At 56.9% G+C, this 23,858-nt stretch overlaps 3 protein-coding genes across 5 annotated transcripts; 1 reads left to right on the top strand and 2 right to left on the bottom strand.

The window, feature by feature from the left end:
* Positions 1-14: 14 nt before the first annotated feature.
* On the top strand, positions 15-14,578 carry POM121 (POM121 transmembrane nucleoporin; the record flags this gene model as incomplete). Of its 2 annotated transcripts, none has more annotated exons than XM_084299580.1 (13): positions 15-277; positions 353-556; positions 837-998; positions 2,905-2,985; positions 3,321-3,492; positions 4,548-4,639; positions 5,550-5,620; positions 6,783-6,907; positions 7,307-7,409; positions 7,679-7,864; positions 8,169-9,848; positions 11,270-11,398; positions 11,627-14,578. In XM_084299580.1, 13 exons carry the CDS (start codon positions 15-17, stop codon positions 11,719-11,721), a joined length of 3,363 nt encoding a protein of 1,120 aa, XP_084155706.1. In that variant the 3' UTR covers positions 11,722-14,578. The 2 variants fall into 2 exon arrangements, with proteins under 2 accessions (XP_084155706.1, XP_084155707.1); XM_084299581.1 differs by having other exon boundaries at positions 168-277; positions 7,682-7,864.
* On the bottom strand, positions 13,336-18,494 carry NSUN5 (NOP2/Sun RNA methyltransferase 5). Of its 2 annotated transcripts, XM_084299583.1 has the most exons (11): positions 18,353-18,494; positions 18,120-18,242; positions 17,872-18,046; positions 17,688-17,796; positions 17,249-17,387; positions 16,722-16,837; positions 16,160-16,338; positions 15,868-16,072; positions 15,598-15,750; positions 15,333-15,429; positions 13,336-13,886 (listed from the first exon to the last, which is right to left on the bottom strand). In XM_084299583.1, the coding sequence occupies exons 1-11, from the start codon at positions 18,443-18,445 to the stop codon at positions 13,797-13,799; spliced, it is 1,479 nt and encodes a 492-aa protein (XP_084155709.1). In that variant the 5' UTR covers positions 18,446-18,494; the 3' UTR covers positions 13,336-13,796. The 2 variants fall into 2 exon arrangements, with proteins under 2 accessions (XP_084155709.1, XP_084155708.1); XM_084299582.1 differs by having other exon boundaries at positions 17,688-18,046.
* Positions 18,495-18,879: 385 nt separating this feature from the next.
* On the bottom strand, positions 18,880-23,058 carry TRIM50 (tripartite motif containing 50; the record flags this gene model as incomplete). Its single annotated transcript, XM_084299919.1, has 6 exons — positions 18,880-19,487; positions 19,816-19,940; positions 20,233-20,255; positions 20,574-20,804; positions 21,668-21,763; positions 22,654-23,058. 6 exons carry the CDS (start codon positions 23,056-23,058, stop codon positions 18,880-18,882), a joined length of 1,488 nt encoding a protein of 495 aa, XP_084156045.1.
* Between the last annotated feature and the right edge of the window lie 800 nt (positions 23,059-23,858).

The following is a 23,858-nucleotide window of genomic DNA, read 5'->3' as shown; positions in this document are numbered from 1 at the left end:
CGGCGCGGCGCGGGATGGCGGGGGCCGGGCCGGGCGCGGGGCCCTGGGGGCGGCGGGGCGCGGCGGCGGCGGCGCTGGCGGCCGTGGGCCTGGCGCTGGCGCTGGCCTGCCTGGTGCTGCGGGGCGCCCTGGTGGGCGCGGCGGCGCTGGGCGCGGCGGGGGCCTGGTGCGCCATGCGGCCCGGCCCGCCCGCCAAAGCCGCCGCCAACGGGGGCCCGGCCGCCGCCTCGGGCCGGCCCCAGCGAACCCCGGCGCGGCGCCTCGGCCCGGGCCTGGGGTAAGCGGGGCGGGGCGGGGGGGGAGCGGGCCGCCGCGGCGGGGCGCGGTGTGTCTGACCGCCGTGTCTCCGCAGGACCCCGCCGCGCTGCCGGCCACAGGCGCCGCGCCGCCGGTACCCGCTGCCGCAGGCCCGCAGCGCCGTGCCCGGCGCCCTGCCTGCCGCCTGCTGGGACGCCTGCCCGCGGAGGAGCGCGGCCTGGGCGCGCCGCGCCGGCCCGGCCCGCAGCCCCGTCACCGTGAGGATCGCCCGGCCCGGAGGCCTGGCCCGCAGCCCCGCGTGAGTACGGGAGGGGCCCCGGGAGCTGCCCCGGGAGGGCCGGCCGCCGGCCCTCGGCTGCTGCACCCGCTGCCCGGAGCACCGCGGTGGGAGAGCGCGGCCCTGCGCTGGCCTAACCCCTGCCCGCGGCGTTGCTTTTGTGCCCTGGGAAGAATGCTGGGATTCAGACCGCGTGGGACGGCCCTCACCGCTCACACGGAGCCGCCGGGCAGCCAGTGCGAGAGGTTGTGGGGCTGGCCCTGGGGTTCCCCTATCTCTAACTCCTTGCTTTCTTCACCAGGCTGGAGCAGCTGACCTCACCTGTGGCCTTCCTGGCCAACAGCAGCCCAGACCCATGTGCAAAAGAGACTGTGCTGAATGCCATCAAGGAGAGCAGGAAGAGGGCTGTGGAGGAGGAGGAGGAGGACCAGGTTCTGGGGAACGATCAAGAGAGTAAGAGAAGGTAATAACCTTGTGGTGCAGGTTGCTGACTATGTATTGGGATGGTCAGAATGGGCCTGGCACTTCAGTGGTGACAAATGTGATGTGACACAGAGCCTGGGATAGAAAAGAGCACTGGAAACTGAACCAGAGGAATGCAAAGAGGAAGCATGTCCCATCACCCAGCCCTCTCAGCTGTGTCCGAAATTCTTCCAAGACTCCTTTTTGCCCTTGAGATCAAAGGGATATGGTTTAGGTTTTGCCTGGGCAAGCTCGCAGGTCAGGCATGTTCCCCTGCGTTGCTAGGGCTCGGAGAGGCCTGAATGTGGATCAGGGAAGTCTGTCAAGGCTCCTGGGAAGGGGAGTGATTTCTGTCATCACAGGGGTTTGTAGGCTGGGGAAACTGGCAGGGAAAACTTGGTATCAGCCATAGGCTGAAATGTCTATCCTTCAGTTGGCCCTAGTTGTCAAGGAGAGATGCAATCCACACGTCTTAGGTCTCCAGGTGGAAGCATTATGCTTTAAAAGCTCTGCATGGTTCCTTCACGCGCTGTAAGTACCAAAAGGAGGTAAAGACAAAAGGGGAAACAGAAGAGACTATCTTCTGCTTTCATTAGTCAAGGTCAGTGATCTCTAGCTCTGAGCTACAAGAAGTGAGGGTGCAGTGGCTTTGCCGGTGAAGGACAAGGCGTAAATCCTGGATACCAAGGTCTGCTGGAGCCTTTGTCACTGCTGGGACACAGCACTGCCTTGTTTTTCTCTTTGCTTCTGTTTCTTGTTTCTCCTTCCCACATACGTGGGGGCTGTTTGCATTGTACCCTTCTGCCCATCATGTTCCAGGACAGCCTTCCTGGGCTGAGGCACATTAATGGAGAGACTAAGGAGGAGTGGTTTGAGCAGAGAAAGGCAGTGCATGGGTGCATTGCCCTGAGTGCTGCTCTGGGGCTGCTGCTGGAGGTGGTCCTGAGCACAACAGGATGAGTGGAGTTTGCAGAGAGCTGCTGGCTGCTGTCCTGCTGCTGCAGGAGCAGGCTGGTGGTGGGAGCTGCAGCAGGACGTGTGGATTCTTCCTCCATCATGGGAGTTTCCTCTCCTTTTGAACACTTGCCACAGCTTGGTGAATCTGAGCCCTACCAGAGCTGGGAAGGATAACAGGCTGGTTACGTGAACAGGATCTGCCTTTTTTTTTTTTTGTTTCAACATGCCAATACCAATCTCTGCCAAAAAAAGCCAATTTTGAAGGGATTGATATCTGACAAGCATGAAGAATACTTGTAGGCAGAAAATACTGTGACCTTTGAGGACAGAAAGGGGTATGCATCAGCTGGAGAGCGCTGGATTGCCTGCGCAATGTGACCAACACATTCAGAGCTTGAAGGAAGGATTTCGGCTAAGTGACAGGATGGATCTGACGCCTCCAGCTCTGCTTCATAGTAGGGTTTGTTTTAAGACTTTCAGGCTTAAATTCTCTACTGAATCGTTGGGGGAAAGAGGGATCCCATTTCTGACTCAAATCATCCAAGGTGCTGGCTAGGAAGAGGTAGAAGACTAGACCTCTGGAGCTTAGGTCCATTCCAAAAATGAGCTGCAAAATCTCTCTGAAATATTTTAGCTTCAAATAACGTATTTGAGCAAATATTTTGTTAAGTGAAAACTGCTCTGCCCAGCAGGCAGCTGATGGAGCTGCTGGTGCTTGGGAGGAAGCAGCTGGGGATGAGAATTGATGAGGTAAGGATTGGGTGGAAAGAGAATCTGCAGTGGGCTGTGGATGGGGAAAACCCTTATCCCAGGTGTTGGCAAGAAAAAAGCAAGGTTTGTGCCTTCACAGTGCCTAGGCCCCTGGAAGAGGTCCTGTTGCCAGGCTGAGAGGGCAGCCCTCGTCACTTTTGCCTCCTCGCTCTCACAGGTTTCTGCCCTCTTTCCTGCAGGCGCCATGATAGCAGTGGAAGTGGGCAGTCAGCATTTGAGCCTCTGGTAGCCAACGGTGTCCCTGCCTCTCTCATACCCAAGTAAGTGCCCACTGGGCCAAAAACAACTGCTGTTGGCTGGGAGGTGAGTCTGAAAGTTTGTGTGCTCTGGAAAAGGTGCTTGGGTTTTGTTTGTGGAGCCTAGCTTCTGTGAAGAGGAAGAGAGGCCGTGACCGTGCCTCCTGGCTGTCACTCAGTATTAGAGCTGTGCTTTGTGAGTGCAGGCCAGTGGCTGTAGGGCTGTGCTGCTGCAGAGGCCTCTTCCCAAGCTCCGTGCTGTGTGAAAGCAGGGTTGCTTTCCTCCACCTGTCCTGCATTTAAAGGGCCTCTGGGTAGAATGGTGGGGAGCTCCTAAAATCGTCTTTAACTTTCTGCAGGCCTGGCTCTCTGAAGAGAGGCCTTGTTTCACACTGCCCAGATGACTGCTCGAACAAGAGGTCACGCACCTCCTCCATGAGCTCCCTCAACAACACATATGCTGGTGGGATACCCAGCTCTATCCGCAATGCCATTGCCAGCTCCTACAGCTCCAGCCGGGGCCTCTCTCAGGTAGGAAACACCCCTGCCAAAGGCACCACTGGAGCCCACAGCCAAGCATGGTGCAGAGTAGCTCAACCCTCCTTTGGGATCACCTGCGTAACTCGAACCCAGGGCTTGTAAGATGAGAGCAGTGTTGTGAGGTGCCTGGTGGTGAGCACTGCAGTGAGTCTCCAGCACAGCTTAGGCAGGCAGATCCAGCTCCTTGCACATTAGACTGGCTGCTGTGTCAGCAGCAGCAGGCAGTGATGTTCCTCATCCTTCAGTGCACGTTGCCAGGGGTGTCCCCAGGCTGAGCCGTCCTCCTGAAACCAGGAGGACACTCCCACCCCTCCCTGCTTAGACTTGGCCAGCATGCTAGGGTGGCTGGATCCAGGTGAAAGGAAAGAAGGAAAAGTAAATCCCGTTGCTGCACTGGCACCTTTTCAGCTGCAGTCAGCGTGTATTGGAACCATGTGTTCCCACTTTGACCCAGGCCCCCTTGGCAGCTGCTGAGCTATAAAATAAAACATTGCTCAAATGGCTCTTGGGTCAGGCTGCAGATCTGATGGAGGAACATAGTCATGGTTAATGAATCTGTGCTGTCCTTGTAGAGAAAGGCTTCCTCCATGCTATTAGTAAGGACAGGTTTCCCCTGATGGGAGTATGAAATCCTTGAAGTGGGATTCATCCTCTCTGAGCTCTGGCAAGGAGGTGCCCTGCTTCAGCCAGAGCCGCTGTAGACGTGCAAGGGTGTCTGGGGCAGCTGAGCAGCCTCTGCTGTGTGATGGCAAGAGAGCTGCACCTGACAAACAGCATCCTTCCTCCTGTCCTCTTGGCAGGACTGGCTGTTAAGAGCCTGGAGGCTGCTTGCTCTCAGTGCAGATTGAGTTGGGGGTGGCCAGATGCTGCTGTGCTCTACTGAACATGGAGGGGAGCAAAGTGGTGGAGAGAGTGAGGCTCTGGGCTTGTTAGCCATGGTCCTGGGAAGAGATGGCACTTACCGTGCAAGTGAGCAGGAGGATGGGACAGTTTCCTCTCTCCCAGCTTGTGCACTAAGTTACTGCTGGTCTCTCTCTGGATTCCAGCTGTGGAAGAGGAGTGGTGTGAGCATTTCCCCGCTGTCCAGCCCCGCATCCTCCCGCCCCCAGACACCTGAATGGCCTCTCAGGAAAGCCAGGTAACTAGCCACTCGCCTGGGGAGCGCCTGTTCATTGATGCCAGCTAGGGGAAGGGCAGGCAATGTCTCCGCTAGCCTGGTGACCAAATCCTGCTCTCCATGAGGCCGGGTAGTCCAGGCCTGTTTCTGAAAAGTGACTGTTGTACGACGCACCTGTGTGGCAGCCCTGTTGCTTTTGTCCACTTGTCCCTGCCACCTTGTCATGCTGCTGTCCCAGCAGGAGTTCTGGAGCAGCAGAGCTGCACCATCCTAATCCCCGCCGCATTCTGGGACTGGGTTAGAGATGCAGACGTTCAGATATTGCCACAGAGGCAGCGTTGTGTTGTGGCATTGTGATAGCCTGGGTTACTTGAGCCACCAAAACCTGGGAAGAGGCAGGTCCTGATTCTTGCTGTCTCCTCTAAAGCAATTCACCAGAGCTATGTAAAATACATAATATACAGTTGCCTTTTGGTGCCTGCCTTGTAGCGTAGGCCCATGTGCTCCTCTCTCCCAGCTGAGAGAAGGACCTGACTCCGCAGTAAGGATTTGTCGGAACTAAAACTGACGCCACCCTTGCCCTGAAAGGGTGGGTGACAGACGGAGACCTGTGCATGACAGACAGACACCTTTGTGTTTCCCATCCAGGGCTGCTGGGTGCTGCCCTTGGGTTGATTTGTCCTACAGAGAATTGGGGCTTCTGCAGACTTGCATCAAGCTGTGGTCTGGAGAGGGAAGCAGCTCCTGAGCCTTGAGCTGCTTTCAGGGTGGTGCAGGGCTGTGCTCAAGATGTCTCAAGGCACATTGTTTGGCTGAGGCCACAGGCCAGTGTTACTAATAGGAATCCTTAGTGTGTTTGGCCTGTCCTGCTCTCAAGGGATGGCGCCATGCCTGGGGCTTGACCCTAACTAGCTTTCTCCCACTGGCACAGGGAGGAGGAGTCACATCGCTCCAACACTTCCACTCCAGTGAAATCAGACAAGGAGCTGCAGACAGAGAAAGGTGAGCATGGGCTGGCAGCAGTTCTGTGCAGGGTTGGATAGGCTGTCAATACACACAAGCAGTGGGGACGTGATGTGACTTTATGTCTACAGGTGGGATTGGGTTGAAGTGCTACCTGGCAACTAGGAATGTGCTGGTGCTGAGGCAGTGGTACTTCTTCTGGCCTCAGCAACTGCCCTAAATGAATTTCCAGGCGATGAGCAAGGGATACTGATGATGTCTGCATGCTAGCAGATGTGTGGGAGCTGGCTTGCAAGAGGGAGCCCCAGAACCTTGATTGGCACGGGTCCAGGTGTCAACCTTGCACCAAGATGTGCCATGCTACAAGCAGCATCCCAATCAGATTCCAGGCTGAGCCTCTTCCAATGCTTCCTCATCTAAAATGGACAGGATATCCCGTGTCCATCATAAATAGCCACCTGTCTGCCATGGTGCAGCGCTAGATGTGGCTCGTGTAGCTTTCCTAGTGTGTGATTCAAGTAGGCAGATTGCAAGGACTGTTTGGAAGTGGTAAAAGGAGTTGCTTCTCTGCTGAATGCCAACAGGCTCTTGTACCAAACTGTCCCAGGATGTGCTGTGGCCAGCTGCTTTTCCAGAGTCTTGTAGCCTTGTTCTCAGCTAAAAGCCATATCTTTAGCTCTGCTCTTTGAGTTTGGGTCAGATAGGTGAGGGGTCTGGAGAACAAGTCTTATGAGGAGTGGCTGAGGGAGCTGGGGTTGTTCAGCCTGGAGAAGAGGAGGCTCAGGGGTGACCTTATCGCTCTCTATAAGTACCTTAAAGGAGGCTGTAGCGAGGTGGGGGTTGGTCTGTTCTCCCGTGTGCCTGGTGACAGGACGAGGGGGAATGGGCTAAAGTTGTGCCAGGGGTGTTTTAGGTTGGATATTAGGAAGAACCTCTTTACTGAGAGGGTTGTGAGGCATTGGAATGGGCTGCCCACGTGAGTGGTGGAGTCACCATCCCTGGAGGTCTTTAAAAGAAGTTTACATGTAGAGCTCAGTGATACAGTTTAGTGAAGGACTTGTTAGTGTTAGGTCAGAGGTTGGACTAGGTGATCTTGGTGGTCTTTTCCAACCTAGATGATTCTGTGAGAGAGGAGTTGTATCTGCTGATACAATTCCAACTCCTCTGCCCAGAGCTGGGTCTGACTTACCTTCTTCTGCAGTGGTGGAGACACCAATGAGAAAGAAGCGAAATTCCCTGAGCCCACCATCTGTGTCAGGGAGCAGCGGGAAGCGGAAGAGGAAGATCCAGTTGCTGTCATCTCGCCGGGGGGACCAGCTGGCGCTGGTACGTCACTGTCTCGCAGCCCCTTTTGCCCTCCTCTGGCAATAGAATGTGCTCACTGCAATTTCTGCAGGGCTGGGGGGAGACTGACCTGCCTGCCCTCAGGAAGGAGGCCCCGTCCTTGGCGGAGTGGGAAGTGACGCTATCCCCAGCCCCAGTGTCTGGTGGGCTGTGCGTGATTGTGCTGCCTGCTGCCGGACCAGGTAATGGCCTGGGGAAGGCCTGCCGTGCCCTCAGCGCCAAGCCGGGGTCACGATGAGTGGGGATTGGAGCTCCGCGGTAGCGTGCTGTGGCAGAACCACCTGCTTCACGGGTCTTGCGACTGCCTGCCTTCACCACACATTCAGAGAAGCTCTGCCGGCTTCCCTGAGAAGGAGCTAAGCTGCTGCTCTCTCTTGGCAGCCCCCACCACCTCAGCTGGGCTACTCCATCACATCAGAGGACCTGGATGCGGAGAAGAAAGCAGCGTTGCAGTGGTTCAACAAAGTCTTGGAGGATAAGGCTGGTAAGGGCTGCACCTCTGGGCAGGCTGGGCTCCTGATGGGGTTGGCAGGGAGCAGTGGAGTAGAAACCCAGGACTGGGGCTGGCAGGCAGTGGGGTGTCTGTAGCACAGGCTAGGGAAGCTCCCAGGCAAGTCTCTGCCTGGTCCTTGGATCTAGGGATGTTCTCAGTGCCTTGAGACTCAAAGAGGTCATGCCCCAGAGCCTGCAGTTTTACTAATGGCTAGTCCCCTACAGCAAGTTACGGATACTGATTTTTTGTCTCCTTTCCAGTAGATCCAGTTCCCAGCACCACTGCAGAGACTACACCTGTGTCCAGGCCGCTGGCATTCACAGTAACCATGGTGACGTCCCCAGGGCCTGCGCCTGCATCAATAGCTCCTGTCCTACCCAGCAGCAACTCGCTCCTGGACAGCCTGAAGAAGATGCAGAGCAGCCAGGCTGCACCTATGACAGCAGGTGAGGAGAAGTAAGGTCAGCAGGGTGGGATGGTGGCAGAGCAGTCCAGGCTCAGCAGGAGCCCTGCATTCCTTCTGTTGAAGGCAGGCTGGAAAAATTCCTGTTTAAATGTTCTGCATGCCCTGGCAGGCAGAACTTGGAGGACAAGTTGGGGGACACAGGCCATGGTCCTGTTGTGAGCTGTGTTAAGCATGGAGGACTGGGTCTCCAGGAACCTTTGCAGAACTAGGATGGCTGTCTGGGAGAAAAGCTGTCTGTATGTTAGGCCCATGTCCCTAAAAAAAAGCTCTCTTCGCCTTTCCAGACTCCACTGGAGCTGTAATAGGGTCCCAGCCTTCTTCATCAGCATCACAGCCACCTGCTGCTGCTGTGTCACTGGAGTTGAGTTCTCTGCCTGTGACCTCTGCTGACACCAAGCCTGTGCCTGTGTTAAGCACACCTGTGCTTTCTGCACCTCCTGCCTCGGGGGCACAGCCTCCCAGCAGTGTGGCACCTGCGTTCACAGAGCTGGGCCAGACCCCTGTTAAGCCTCTCTCCTTACCAAAGCCAAACATCTTATTTGGGATGCTGAGCACCCCACCTGCCAGCCAGCCAGCAACGACCACAGCCACTGCTGTCCCCACTACAGCCCCCGTCTTCAAACCCATCTTCGGTGCTTTGCCAAAAAATGAGAGCACAGCACCCTGTACAGCTGTCATCTCCTCTGCAGTCACTGTGTCTGCAAGCTCAGGCCCTTCCTCAACATCTTCCACCGCCACCATGTTCAAGCCTATCTTTGGCAGCGTGACAGCAGCTTTGTCTCCAGCAAAGGCCTCTCCTTTCACGTTCAAACCACTGTCACAGACAGCCTCGGCTGCAGATTTACCAGCAGCTTCCACTACCACCACAGCAGGATTCACAGGTCTCCCTAACGTCATCTTTACCACCGCAGCTACAACTGCCACCACTCTGAGTTCCTCCACAGATGCCACCATTAAACCAGTTTTCAGCTTTGGACTCAACCCACCTGCCTCCACCGGCCCTACTGCCAGCCTGACTGTGACCACTGCCACATCCACAAGTACGTCGCAGCCGTTCCTGTTCGGTGGCCTGGCCAGCTCAGCTACCAGTACAGATTCCAGCTTTGCTGCCCCAGGGCCAGTGTTCCAGTTTGGAAAGCCAACTCCAGCCACTGTCACTGCCACCACCAGTGTCCCTGGAGGCCCCACGTTTGGCCAAGCAGCTTCAAACTCAATGGCACCTACCACCACTGTGGGCTTCAGCATATTTGGGAGCACCACGCTATCGTCATCTACCCCGGCCACCACAGGTCAGTCGGCGTTAACATTTGGCTCCTCCATTTCAGCTTTTGGCAGTTCTTTCAGCACAAGCGCGAAGCCACCACCGCCATATCCTGGGGCAGCAAGCCAGCCAGCGTTCAGCACTGGTGCTGCAGAGAGCCAGCTGCCCACCAGCAAGCCTGCTGCAGGCCCCATCAGCTTTGGCCCCACGTTCAGTTTTGGAGCCCCCACAGCACAGTCCACCACTCAGCCAGCGTTTGGTAGCAGTGCACAGCCAGCCTTTGGCACAGGTGGCACCCAGAGTGCCTTTGGCACCAGCAGCACCCAGGCAGTGTTTGGGACCACCACATCGGTCTTCTCTTTCGGGACAGCCACCTCCACTACAGTCAGCTTTGGTTCCAGCACCCAGACCACAAGCAGCAGCACTGGCACAGCCGTCTTTGGCACCACCCCTTCTCCTTTCACCTTCGGGGCAGCTGCCCAGCCAGGCCCCTCTGCCAGTGCCTTTGGGCTCAGTGTGCCCACCCTGAACAGCGGCTCCCCTGCCGTTGCATTCAACTTCGGGGCTGGGCAGAGCGGAGCAGCAGCGGCAGCAACGCCATTCGGCTCTTCCCTGACACAGAGCACGCTGGGTGCACAGAACCAGAACACGCCGTTTGCCTTCACTGTGCCCAGCACCCCTGATACCAAGCCTGTGTTTGGAGGTGAGTGGCAGTGGTTGGGGCCTTCTGGCAGGGTGGAGGGCAGGGCAGGATCTAGGCAGCTGCTTTCCTTCCAGACCTTGCTGAGATCCTCCCCCAGGCTCTGCAGCCCTCAATGGGTTAACAGTAGTGCAGTGCACTCTGCACAGGTCCCCAGCCCTTGGTGGTAGAGGGGCAGATTAGTCTGTAGCTCTTCACTGCTCCTTGGCCCCTCTAAGCATGCCAGCTTTCTAGTTCCACATGAGCACTGAGCCCAGCCAGGTGCTCTCCTGCCCCTGAGAAGCCGAGGTCTTGCTGGTAGTTAGAAACAAATTGGAATTTCTTGGTGAGTGGAAACACTTCCAGCCAGTGAATACAGTCTTCTCTGTTGTCTCTGAAGCGTTCTAGAATCACAGAATCATTAGGGTTGGAAAAGACCTCCAAGATCATCTGGTCCAACTATCCCCCTACCACTAATATCACCACAAAGCCATGTCCTGAAGCACCACATCCAACCTTTCCTTAAACACCCCCAGGGCTGGTGATGCCACAGACTCCCTGGGCAACCCATTCCAATGCCTGACCTTTCAGCAGAAGAAAGAAATGTCTGCTAATTTCCAACCCAAACCTCCTCTGATACAACTTGAGGCCATTCCCTCTAGTCCTATTGCTAGTTATTTGCAAGAAGAAGCTGACCCCCAGCTTCCCACAACTTCCTTTCGGGTAATTGTAGAGAGCAATAAGGTCTCCCCTGAGCCTCCTCTTCCCCAGACTAAACAACCCCAGCTCCCTCAGCTGCTCCTCACAGGACTTTTGTTCCAGGCCTTTCACCAGTGTCGCAGCCCTTCTCTGGACACACTCCAGGGTCTCGATGTCCTTCTTGTAGTGAGGGGCCCAAAGCAGCACTCGAGGTGCAGCCTCACCAGAGCAGAGTACCTTCCTGGTCCTGCTGGCTGCTGGTACAAGCCAGGGTGCCCTTGGCCTTCTTGGCCACCTGGGCACACTGCAGGCTCATGTTCAGTTGAGTATCAATCAATACGCCCAGATCCCTTTCCTCTGCACAGCTTTCCAGCTACTCTGCCCCAAGCCTATAGGGCTGTCATGACCAAAGTACTACCACTTGGAACCCTTGCTAAACTACCTTGCCTACCATGGAGTTGCAACCTACATGCTGAGAAACTTCTGGTCTAGACAGATGCAAACCTTTGTGCTTCCCTGAGCTGCAAATTTACCCATGCTTCCCTCAGGGCAAGAGGGTCCAGGAATTATGATGAGAAAGCAAGAATGCAACGTCTTGCATGAAAAATGGTTCTTGGGTGAAGAAGCAGGACCTGGGGGCCTGCTTCACTTCAGTCTATAGGGGGAGATCTGTGCCTCCTGTCCCCCAAAGGCCAGGTTCTTCCTCTTTGCTGAACCGGGCTCATGGTGGTTATGTTGCTTTCCAGGAACTCCTGCTCCCACCTTCGGGCAAAGCACGCCTGTCCCAGGAGCAGTGGGGAGTGGAAGCAGCAGCCTTTCCTTTGGGACGCCCAGCACTCCTGCCTCAGCATTTGGAGGAGTTGGCACTTCCTTTGGTAAGGGTTCCTCACCAGGCCAGGGAGCTGTTGGGGGCTGGTTGGCCATGTTACTCTTTGGATTTGGGACAGCAGCAGGACCAGGCTGTGTTGTGGGAGCCAGGTTTGATGCAATTCCCTGCAACAGGTTGAGGTGGTATCTGCTGGGCTCCAGGGGAGGCAAAATCATTTCCCCAGAATTCCTCCTCTGCCAGGCCAGAGAGACCTATGCAATCTTTTTGCTTCCAGGTCCATCAACCCCATCGTTTTCCATTGGAGCAGGATCCAAGACTGGTGCTCGTCAGCGGCTGCAGGCACGGAGGCAGCACACCCGCAAAAAGTAACCTCTGGGGCTATCAGGTCCCTGTTGCTGGCCTGTGCAAGGAGCACCTGCGCCAGCATACACGTGAGGGCCTCTGGTCTGGAGCAGTCCCCGTGGTGGGAGCAGTGGTGACGGGGCCAGGCCCCTGACGGATGCCAGCTGGAGGCAGTGCTGGGTGGCGCTGACTGGGGTGGGACAACAGGATAAACCAAACTTCTTACTTGAACAGTTCCACAGCCAAGGCTGGATGAACCTCTGTACATACCCACAGTGTTTCCTCCCTCACTGTTTTGCCATGTTTCATAATGTGTAATTTTTCCCCGTTGCTTCCTATGGCTGTTCCTGTCCCCTCCTGAGCCCCCTGGCTATCAGCCCCCCCGTCCCCAGTACAGCAGCTGGCACATCAGTGGTTGGAGCCCAGCCATAGCCATGCTGCAGCCTTGCTGGTCACAGTTCTCTGCTCTGGGCTGCTGAGGGACGTGGTTTTCACCAGGCCCAGAAACCTTTCCCTGCCATTTAATCTTGGAGCCTGGTGAACACGATTCCTCTGGAGGACTCTGCTTTGAGCTGGTTATTGTCATCTCTGCAGAGATCCTGGGTTAGCACCAGCCTGGCCTTGCAAGTTTGGGCATTTTGGTGCCATAAATGGCTGACCCAGCTGCAGCTAGATGACAAGCCCATTGTCACAACTTCGCATCTGCTGTCGAACCTCAGACCTCGTGCAGCATGCGCTGGGCAGGCAGCTCTGTGCCACAGCACTGAAGTTCAGCTGGAAGAGCACAGTGGGCATGGGCAGCCCTTGACCCTCGCTGCTGTTTGTTGGGTGCTGGGCTTTTCCCCTTCCCTCCCCTCCCTGCTTGTGTACAGCCTTGTTTGTTTTGCTTTGTTTGTGCTCCTGTTTTAATGCTCTCATTGAATCGAGTTTGGAGGAAAAACTGAACCGTGTGTGTGGCGGCATGTTGGTTATGCCGGATTTGCTGTTTGGAGTTTTTTTTGGGGGGCACCTGTTCCTTTGCAGGGGATGTGCCCTAGCTAATTGGATGTTGACAGTAGCATCACTGCGTGGCTACTCTTGCTGGGTGAGTTCTGTCCGTCTGTCATTGTGACTGAAAGAAAGGCAGCTGGGGTGGGGGGATCTGGCCCTGGCTCCCCAGCATGGGGGCTTGGGCCCTGGCAACCTCTCCTCTCCCAACTTCCCCTCCCATGCCCTACTCTCCTGGGCTAGGAGCTGGAACCGTTTTGCCACCTTGGGGTCCTCTGGCACTGCCAAAGGAAGGAGCCCAGAGGAGGTGGGTTTGCACCTCCCTAGACCTGAATTGATTCCCACTTTTAGCTCATCCCCCATCCTTTTCTGTTTACCGGCTCCTAGGAGCTATGGTGCTCTCCCCTGTCCCCACCCATCTGGGAATGGGGCTGTTCCATCTTGGGGAGGTCTTACAGGAAGAGGCTGCCAGAGCTCAGGTCCGTGTCCAACAGCTACCCTGCCCAGGGAGAGGGACGGGCACCCCTGCCCGCAGGCTCCCCTCTGCTTCCAGGAGTGCTTTGCTGCCGGGTTTTTTTTACTCTCCGAGCCGTGTGAGTGTGTGTGTCTGCTGAAGTCTAAATTTAAAAACAAAACAAAAAAAATATTTAAACATTTTATAACAAAATAAGAATTTATTTTTATATTTAAGCTAAATTGCCTTTGAATTCCTTCAAGCTTGGTTCAGTGAGGTTGCTAGACCCTGCAGCGCTGTTGGTAGTTTACCTGTGCTGTTACGTTACAGCCTGGTGAGGAGGTGTGGGCCCACCCCACCTCTGCCCCAGGGGACTGGCTGTGCTGGGGAAAGGCAGCTGTGTCCCAGGGGCTGGCTGGAGCAGCCCAGCTGTGTACTCTGTGACTGTGTGCTCCTCCCAGGCTGTAACAAGTCATTATTTTTAAAATGTGATGTATGTGGATGTGACGTAACTTTTTTTTTTTTTTTTTAATTCCCCTGAGGATGAGGAGCAGGAGCTCTTGCGTGTTCCTCTTGTCTGCCAGGAACAAGGTGCCTCTCCCAGCAGGCAGAAGGAGAGTAGGTGACCAGGGTCTATGTGGCACAGCAGGGTTGCCCCCCTTTAGTGCAGAAGGGTGGAGGTGATGCAGGCTGGCACCTTCTCCCTTAAAGGGTCACAGCTGCCGGAGCTGGTGGGGGGGGTTGCTAGCATCTGTAAAAAACAAAAAAAAAAAGCGGCTGGGGGGATGTAGTAGTCTGTTGCGGGGCTGATTGGAGCATGGCAGATAGGTGCTGTGAAGAAGCCAAGTTGAGCAAACATGCCCTTGGAGGTTGAGAAAGTAGCTAATCATGGGCTACACGCATGTGCAAGCTCATTCTGGTGATTCATCCCTCTCCCCAGGTGTTGCTGTGCCTGGAGAACAGTCATGGGGCTCCAAAGGTGAGGGAGCATACGGCTAGGGTGTGCAGACTGCTGTTGCTTAGCCTCACAAGGGCAGGACCTGATCTGTCTCTCAGCCTTCCTCAAATCATTCCAGCTCCACCAAGGGCCAGTGGGCAGAGGGTGGCAGGTGCTGAACAAGGAGGTGAGGGCACCCTGTGGAGCATTGGCTGTTGGCTCTGCTGTTTCTGGGCTGCCCTGAACAAAACCAGAACTGTGCCAAGTCCCTAGGCAGGTGAAGTCCAAGCTGTTTCCCCTCTGTGCTGTACAGGCCCCTTCAGACCCCTGCTGGGAGATACCCCTGTGCCTGGGCTGCAGTAGGGGGACAGAGGGAAGCTGGGGTTTTACTCAAGACTTGGATCATTCCTGGTGTGGCTGAGGAGGATTTTAGTGTGAATGTGCAATTTTTTTTTTTCCTCTCGCTTCTTATGTCACTGATTTAAAATAAAAAGACTGTTCCTGTCTTGCTTGCCTTTGAGTCTTGGGCTCAAGCAGGGTTCTACATTGCTAGTGCAGTATATGGTACTGCTTTCTAGTTCCTTCCAGCTTGCATTTGTGTTGCTCTCCCCATTCAAACACAGGGTGATGAGTTGGGGGATGGCAGACTATTATTTCACCAACATGTTTGTTCTCCCACCTTTGCCTGTCTGTTAGCGTGCCTGTTATTCAGCTGTAAGACCACAAGCAGTGGCTGTTCCTGGGCAAGACAGCATACTGCAGGAATTGTGGTCTTCTCCAGCAAGGGATTATGTTATTTGCTTCATTACCACCAGTCAAAAGCCTTTTCCAAAACTACAGATTAGGCTGGGTTAAAGCTTTTTAGGGAAAAATAAGGTATGTCACTAATCCAGCAGAGGCAATCCAGGCCCCCAGGATACAGAAACACTGGTGTTGTTTGACTTCACTTCCTAAGGCTACCCTAGTCCAGGTCTATCATTGAGGGCAAGCTTTGTGCTGTGCGCTGGCTTCAAAGGCCCCTATACATACCCGGAGGAGCAGTTTCCTCCTGTGCAATGGCATGTGCAATACCCAGACCATTTGGTCCTGGGGAGAAGCAGTGAATTACAGAAGTTAACCACACCATCAGCTGGTGGAAAGCTTTTATTTCTGTTGTCTAGGCAGTACAAGGGCTGCAGTGCAGCAGGGCACGGGAGGAACAGCATCCACCAGCTAAAACCAGCCACTGCATGCTCCTAAGAAATTATTTCATGTCTTTACCCGCTGCTTTTTCCGTCTCCTCTTCTTGGGAGGAGCTGCTCCTGGCTCCATTTCCTCTCCTTGCTGCAGACTTTCCTCAGCTGATGCAGGCAAGGAGCTGTGACAGGAACAAAGATAGACGTGTGGTTCCTGCCTTCTCCAGCACTCAGGGCAGCTAGCCCTTCCGCCTTCCTTCCTTCCTTCCTTCCTTCCTCCTTACACCAGGAAGGCATCACCAAGGTACCTAGGCAGCCCTGGGCCCAGTTACACCCCTTCCACCACCTACCTGGGGACAGCAGCCTGGTCCCTGCAGCGCTCCAGGACAGCCACAAAGAAGCCCTGAGTGAGTGTGGCTTCAGGGGAGGCACGAAGGCAACACTCTGCCCCAGGGAAGGTAGGAAGTCCTCGGCAGGGCCAGGATGGGAACACGTTCACTAGCCTACAGCATGGCACAAGGGACAGCGCTGACCCCAAAGCAGCAGAACAGCTGCTGAGGCAACAACCTCCCAGCTTCCTGTGTTCTGTCCTTCCCCATCGCTTCCCAAAACAAGCACACCTGAAGGCTGAGCCCTGTTCCTGGAGCACCGCCTGCACCACATCCTCATTCTCTTCCCGGTGCACTGAGCAGGTGGAGTAGGCCAGGCGCTGGACCGCTGGGAAGCTCAGTGCATGGCTCAAGACTCTGCGCTGGAAGCCAGCCAGTGCCTGCAGCCGCTCTGCACTTGGGGCAGCTTCCTCCACCGGCAGCCGGTTCACCATCCCTGCAGAGAGTGCTGCAGTCACCCACCAAAAGCCCAGCTTAAGCCTGCTACCTTTGGCAGATGGGATGGCTCGAGCCCCCACATTACCTGAGCCACTGCATGATGGGTCCAGGAGGATATAGGTCACTTTGCTGTACTTAGGGTCATGGGGATCAACTGTCAGGAAGTCCTGCTGGGCCAGCTTGAAGCTGGTGACACCGGCTCGCGTCAGCATGGTGTTCATGGTGGCCAGGCGTTTAGCATCCAGATCAAAGGCAAAAATCTGTCTGAAAGCAGAACCCAACACCCAAGAGAAGCATGAACACCCTGCCCAGTCCCAGGGCCATGCTCACCACAGCTGCCACCAGCAGCCCTAAACACCTATCTGCAGGGCAGCCAGAGCTGAGAAGCTTCTTTCCCACATAGGTATACAGGGCAGAGTGCCAAGTCAGCAGCTGGGGCATGACCCTCTGATTCCACCTCCCCTCAGGCATTCCCAATGACCCAACATCATCAGATCCCCAGCCTGCCTCGGGAGAAGGGAGTGTCAGCCTGAGTCAGCAGGTAAGGTTACAGGCTGTAGCTCTTCCCACCTCAGCCCTGCCACATTCTCACAACTGTGACCACTCTCAGTCCCTCTGGGCCCTGCCACACACCAGCCTGCACTCACCCCTTGTTCTTCAGTATGGCAGCCAGGTGGCTGGTCTTGTTCCCAGGGGCAGCACAGGCATCAATCACATGGGAGCTGGCAACAGGGCTGAGCAGGAAGGCAGGGAGGCAGCTGGCCTGCAGGAGAACAAGTCACCCTGAAAGGTTCAGGCTGCATGCACCTTGTACACGAGCTACCCTTGGCCCCTCCTGAGGTCACGTCAGATGCTGTGGGTTCACAGGTGACCACTGGAACATGGGGCCAAGTCTGCACAGCACCTACCTCTGCTGCTAGAAAACTCTTCCTGCAGCATGGGAACAGCACTGCACAACCCAGAGTGCCATGTTCCTCCCAGCTGCTTGTCAAGCAAACAAGCAAAGCTGGGGGGGAACCCCGCAGACTCAGGCTGTGCTCAGAGTTTCTGTTTCGTTCAAGTGCTGCAGCAAAGCAGCCCCAAGTCCAGACATTGGGGGGAAAAGACAGCCTCCACTCCTGCCAGTGGTTTTCCCACCCCTGCACTGCAGCTTCCTGCTCCCCAGCTCTCTGACCTTGTCCTGCAGAATGATGTGTCCTGATGTATAGAGACGGTTGTCATGGAAGTCAGTCTGCGGAGGGAAAACCAGCAGCTCTGGGAGATGAAGATCCAGTAAGAATTTCTTCCCAGAGAGGGTCCTCAGCTCTTCCATGCTGTCCACAAGGAAAGAGATTGAGCACAATCCTGCTCCACCATGCCCAAAATCAGAACCCTCCAGGGCCCAGGCACAGAAACCCCTTCATCCCACACCTCCTCTCTCTCCACTTCAGCTCCAGGCAGCACCCAGAGAGGCAGAAGGTAGGAACGGGGAACGTGGCAGCAGAGACCCTGACCCAGCCACTGTGAGCAGCACCATCGCCCCTTCATCGCTCACCAGCCTTCATCCTGCAGGAGCTCGCTGCCTGCCCACCAGCACCCCTCCGAGACACAGGTTGGGGCAGGGGATCGCTCACCTGCCTGCCTTGCCCAGGAAGGAGTAGCCCTGGCGCTTGAAGAAGTCCACCACATCGTCCACACGCGTCTTCAGGGTGTTGACCCGGACGTAGCGGGGGACACACGGGGCTGGGGAGCACAGGGAGGGGGGAGTCAGACCCGGCCCCGCCGCCGCGGGGAGAGCCCGGCCCCCGCCCCGCTCACCTCCGGGGCCGGCTCCCGGGCCGGGCGCCAGCAGCTCCTCGTTGCGGCTCACCCCGCGCCGCACCTTCAGCCGGGCCAGCTCGGCCTCCAGCCGCGCCCGGTGCCGCCGGACCAGCGCCTTCCAGCGGCCCCCGCACTTGAGGCCCTTGCCGAACAGCAGGTCGTACACCAGCACCTGCGGGCAGCAGTCAGCGCCGCGAGGCCCCGCGGCCGAACCCCCCCCCCCCCCGCCCCGCGGCCCCCCTCACCTTGGCCAGCGGCAGCGGCAGCCTCCTCTCGGCCCGCAGCAGCGCGGCGCCGTCCAGCAGCGCCTCCAGCACCGGGGAGTAGCGCAGGGTCTCGGCCACCAGCGCGTACAGCTGCCGGGTGTGCTGCGGGGCGGCAGCGGCACCGGGCGGTCACGGGCGCTGCAGCCCCCCCGAGCCCCCCCGGGCCCTCCACCCGGGCCCTCCACCCCGCCCCGCCCCGCCCCGCCGCGCACCGGGAAGCGGCTGCCGTACACCAGCCCGCTCAGGCCGCCCTCGCCGCGCTCCAGCCCGCTCAGGACAGCGGCGGCCGCGCCGTACAGCGCCATGGCCGCCACCGCGCGCTGCCTGCGCCGCCGCCGCCGTCACTTCCGCCGCACGCCTCGGCTCGCCCCGCCCCTGCCCCTCATGGCCCCGCCCCGAGTGCTCGCATCGCCCCGCCCCTGCCCCTCATGGCCCCGCCCCTGCCCTACGGACCCCGCCCCTCGGCACCGCCCCTCCCGCAAGCCCCACCCACCACCGGGCCCCCTCCCAGTCGCCCCGCCCCGCCCCGCCCCAGGCCCCGCCCGCTCGCCCAGGTCCCGCCCCCAGGCCCCGCCCGCTCCCCCCCGCCCCGCCCCCCAGGCCCCGTCCGGCGGGCGGCTCGCAGCGGTCGCGGCGCGGCTCGGGCAGTGCTGTTTATTGAGCGGGGCCGCGGCCGCGCTCCCCGAGGGGCCGGGAGGGGCCCTCCCGCGGGGGGCCGAGGCTCGCCCCAGCGGCCGCGCTACGGCTCGGCGGGCGCCTCGGGGACCGGCTGGCGGCACGGCCCCTGGGGGCGCCGGGTGGCGCCGGGGGGGGGCAGGATGATAGGGGGCGAGTAGGGCCCCCGCTCGGGCCAGCACAGGTCCACAATGGGGTAGAGCTGGCCCTGGAACTCCGCCTGGAAGGTGTAGATGGGGCTGAGCTCGTCGGGGCTGTCGGCGTTGTAGAAGGTCAGCTCGCCCCGCTCGTAGTGCAGGTAGATCCCGATGCGCTGCGGCCGGGCGGTCAGTGGAAGGATGGCCCGTGGGGTGCTGAAGGCCTCGTAGACTTTGCCTTCCTTTAGGCCAATGAGCCACACGCCGTTCTCAGGAGACTTGCTGAGCTTCCCTTTGCGGCTGACTGTGCCCTTGATGATGCCCACGCGCCAGTGGCTGCGGGTGCCCACTATCACCTCCCAGTAGTGTTGGCCACAGGAGAAGCCCTTGCAGGTGAGGATGCAGCTGCTGGAGTCAAAACGCTTGGGGTTGCTGTCCCGGCGCTGGTAGAGTCCACATTGCACCACTGTGTCACCCTTGAAGAGTTCCAGGAGGGGATGCGCGGTCACCGGGTCCAGTTTCAGCATCTCTGGAGCTGAAAAGAAAGCAGTCAGCCTCCAGCCACAATAGCAGGTAGGGCTGTGGCTCCAGGTGACGCTGACTCTGCCCTGAGAGCTGGCACAGCCAGAGGGGCTGGTGCTGCTGAACTTTAAGCAGACAAAGTGTTACACAAGAGCAAGCTGCTACCAGCATGAGATACTGGGTCAGCCACTGCTCCAGGAGCTCTCCTGGAGGTGAGAAGAACACAACTGGAGAGCAAGTCAGAGGCCAGGGCAGCATGGTGCCAGCTGGGCAGCCTGTCCCAGCAGCATGTGCCAGTAAGCCAGGGCTCCCAGTGTGATGCCACATGGGGAGGTTGGTACCTGGCAGGACATGGCGGTGCAGCCGCTTCCAAACTGTCATCTTGATGTCATCTTGGTGGAAACATGGCTTGAAGGAAATGGGGCTAAAGATGCCATCACCTGGGAGCAGGCTGGGAAGCTCTGACCTGGAAAGACATGGGCAGCCATGACAGAGTTGATGTGTGTGTGGCCTCTTCTCACCTTCTACTATGTATGATGGAGCCACTGGCATCTCCACAGCTGCTCTTGACCTCTTCTGGGGCTGCATGCATGGCTCTGGCCGTGGCTCTCCGTCACGACAGCAACGACCACGGAAGTGAGCAGGGCAGTGTGTCCATGCTAGATTACCCCAGCAATGCTGAGGTGCCCACTGGCTTGGGCTCTTTAGCCCCAGTGCAGAGGTGCTGCTGTCCCCACTGGTTCCATCCCATCACTCACCTGAACTGGGAGGAGCTGTATTTCTGGAAAACACAAGGGAAAGAAAGAGTCAGTGGTGGGAGGCTCGCAAAATGGCACTTATCTGCATGGTCACACCTCCACATATCCGTGCCCCACACCAGAAAGGCCAGGCTTCTCCTCTCCTGGGCCTCTGCCATCTGGGGAGGCCCTGGCAGGACAGAGGGCACTGACATCTCACTTCTCTTGGTATTCTAGCTATGCTTGGTGGGGGTACTCACTGCTCAGGGGAAGGCCCAGGGCTGTGAGCAGTCGGATGAAGGCAGGAGAGCCTGTCTGACCCTTACCACCTTCCTGAAGCACACACTAGTTAGCATACTCACACGGATGAAATCAAGCTGACTTTCATTGCTGAGCATCTCCAGAGAGCTATGTATCTTCTTCAGCCTCTGCAGGGCATCTGATGTCTGCTTGACCTGGGACTCGATGGAAGTTATGAGCTGGGCTGCTTTCCCCTCAACGCTCTCCAGGAAGGTGGCCTTCTCCTCATCAATGTATCTGTGCAGCTCCTGGAACTCCTTCCGGATCACCCACTTGAAGACATCTGCCTCGTTCTGCAGGGAGACAGCAAGTGGCTGTGCAGGACTGCCTTACTATGTTCCCTTCACCTGCTTTCTGGTTTCTGAGGCGCCAGCGGAAAAGTCTGTGCATCCCAGCAAGCTGCCCTCCACTTCTGTTCCAAATCAAGAGCATCTCTTCACAGAGGCTAAATGTCTTTCCACCTTGCTGGCCTCAGCACCATGGCACCCCTCCCTTACACCCCGCCCAGATTTTATGTTCCTGATGCCCCAGCTGGCTTCGTCAGAACCTTGGAAAAGAGTCTTCAGATCCCTCTGCTGCCAGGGAACAACCTGTGTCCTGGGCTAAGTGGGGGAAGTGCAGCTCCAGTTTAATTTGGGTTCAGCCTTTCTGAGGATCCCCACTGGGAAGCTTAAGCCTCAGAAGGGATACCAAGAGGTCTCTTTGAGATGTCTACTGTGTGGAAAATGGACACACCTCTAAACCAAACATAAACTCAATGTGCAATTATCAGCGTTCTGACTGGGAAGCCTGCTCTGAGTAGGGTGTTTTTCACTGTTATCTCATCATCTCCAAGGACGTTCGGTCAAAAAAGCTTTGTCCTGCCAAGACACTCAGTGAAGGTTACATCACCCCTTTGGAAAACAAAAGCCACCAGAGAGGGCTACGTCACCTTTCCCAAAACAGGGCTATGTTTAATCCCCAAGTTTCATGGAGAACAGCAATCTCAGGGAACGGGGTGAATGATAAGCCCTGTCTGCTGTCCCAGGGAAGGGAGAAGAGAGGGAGAGGAAAAGAGGAGGTGAGCTGAGGAGACCCAGGAGTAGAGGTTGCTCCAAGAGTTGTGTGGGACACAAGGCACTACGCAGAGCAGGCTCCCTTGGCATGTGGCACTCACTGCAATGCGGCTTTTGTTGTTGATGAGCTTGCTGAAGTGTTCATCCAGGTTCCTCTTGTACTGGTGGACATCGGTTAACAGCACAGACAGCTCCTCCTAAAACGACAGTAACTCTCTCTAGGATGGTCCTCTCTGCCAGCCTACTTGATCAAAGGCTGTCCTCCTGTGCTTGCCAGCCCCCCAAGAAGCTGTGGCCCTGAGAAGCCATGCTCTTCCAAGCTTTCTGGGGTCCTGCACATCCTGCTGATCACTTGGATCTACAGGATTTGGGGTTGCCAGAGGCAGGAGAACACTCAGAGCATGCCAAGTACTCTTGCCAGGAGCACCACATCTCCGCTCCCATTCCTGCCCCTCCATACCTTGCACCCGTTGCAGCTCTGCACTGGTGAGTGGCTGCAAGCCAGTGCCAGGCCTGTGACACCCTGTCGGCACTAGTGCCCAGAGTCTGACTCAGGCAGGGTGTTTTTTTCTGGTGCGTCCCACTCTTATCACCCCAGTGTCAGGAGCTGAGGGGAACAGTGGCCCCGTGCTTTTCCATTCCTTGGGCTTTCATGTGATGTTGGGTAGGGGATGCCAGCTGTTTACTCTGCCTGGCTGGGGCTCCTGTTTCCCTGCCTCCTTGCTCTCCTGTGGCACCTCGCCTCAGCCCTTATCTCCAGACTCCGTTTGATAGTATTTGAAAGCAATCTTGAAAGGTCCCTTTGGCACTACCTCACCCTCAGCTCTCCCCACGGTGCTCTAGCCACCAAAACCATGTTGCCCCCTCAGCCAGGGACATGCTTGACCTGAGAAACAGCTGACCCCCAGCCAAGGTTCCCCTGCCCCACATCTGCCTGTGCTATGGGACCATGCTGCCCACACTGGCCTCATTTCCAGCCTGTCCCTTCAAGGAAAGGGGACACTTGTCCAGCTAGTACTGCTGTGCTTGGGGCTGGGACTGCTACAGACACCCTAACCCCCAGCCTGGGGAGTCCCTGCCTGCCAACCTTCATCCGGCAGTACGTGGTAGAGATGGGGGTGATCTTGTGCTGGCGGTGGTTCCCGATGGTGCCGCACAGCCCACAGATCACCTCTTGGTCAGTCTCGCAGAAGAGGCTGAGGGGGTTGTGGTGTGTTGGGCAGGACTCTGGGGTGGGCTCTGCCTCGCCCCGGCTCTGCAGTGCCTCAATGACACGGGCCAGTGTGACGTTGGGTGGTGAGGCGCTGCAGTCCACGGTTTGGCGGCACACGGGGCACAGGAACTGCCCGTCCAGCTCTCCAGACAGTGACACCACACACGACTTGCAGTAAGAATGCCCACACTGCAGCATCAAGGGCTCCTTGAAGACCTCCAAGCAGATGGGACAGAGGAGCTGGTCTTCCAGCTCATCGATGCTCATCCTCCGAGCCATGCTGCCACCTTTTAGCATGGCAGCACAGACCTAGCCTGGGAAAAACAGGTGGGAGATCACTCCTATTGCAAAGAGCAAAGTAAGCACATAAGAACAAAGAGGGCTGAGCATTTGGGTAAGGTGTTTGAGAGACACCTCAAACACCTTCATGCCCCAGCAGTAGCTCAGACAGTTACAAACTCATCATTAGGCTGTGCACAAATTTTAAGATGCATGTTTTAATAAAAGATGGGCTTGGGGTCTGACAACATGAGGGGTTAGGCCCTATTGGTTCTGCCTATGATGTCAGAAGTCACCACCAAGGTGACCCCTGTGGGGCCTTTGGGAGCTGTATCAGAGTGCATCACATCTTAGGGGAGACCTGTCTATGTGCCAGGGGCTGGCACAGCTGGAGACAGAGCTGAGAGGAATTTTTTGCTGAAAAATTCCAGTAGTGACCCTGGCTTGTATGAATTTCTACATATCTCTTTGGATTTGTTGTTTTAGCCCCTGCATGTCCTCACAAGGGTTGGCATTAGCTCAAGTGATACGTCTAAGCAAAAACAGAATAAAATCATAAAGACCATCTTCATCTGCAAGATGGGGACAGAAGCCACACAATAAAACCTGTAAGGCCAATTTCGACCGATATGAGGGTTAGGAGCTTGAGCCAGAGCTTTCAGAGCTGTACCTGCAGCTCACCCCCTTGAAACTCAACATGGTCCCCACAGTGCTCCATGCTCCAGGCCAGCACTCCTGAGAGACACAAGCTGAAACCCTGCATCTCCCGCTGGCTCTGGGGCCACACATGGCCGTTCTCA

This window comes from Netta rufina (genome assembly GCF_964035555.1).
Source record: "Netta rufina genome assembly, chromosome: 21".
NCBI classification, from domain to species: Eukaryota; Metazoa; Chordata; class Aves; order Anseriformes; family Anatidae; genus Netta; species Netta rufina.
This window is presented reverse-complemented; position numbering and strand designations above follow the sequence as displayed.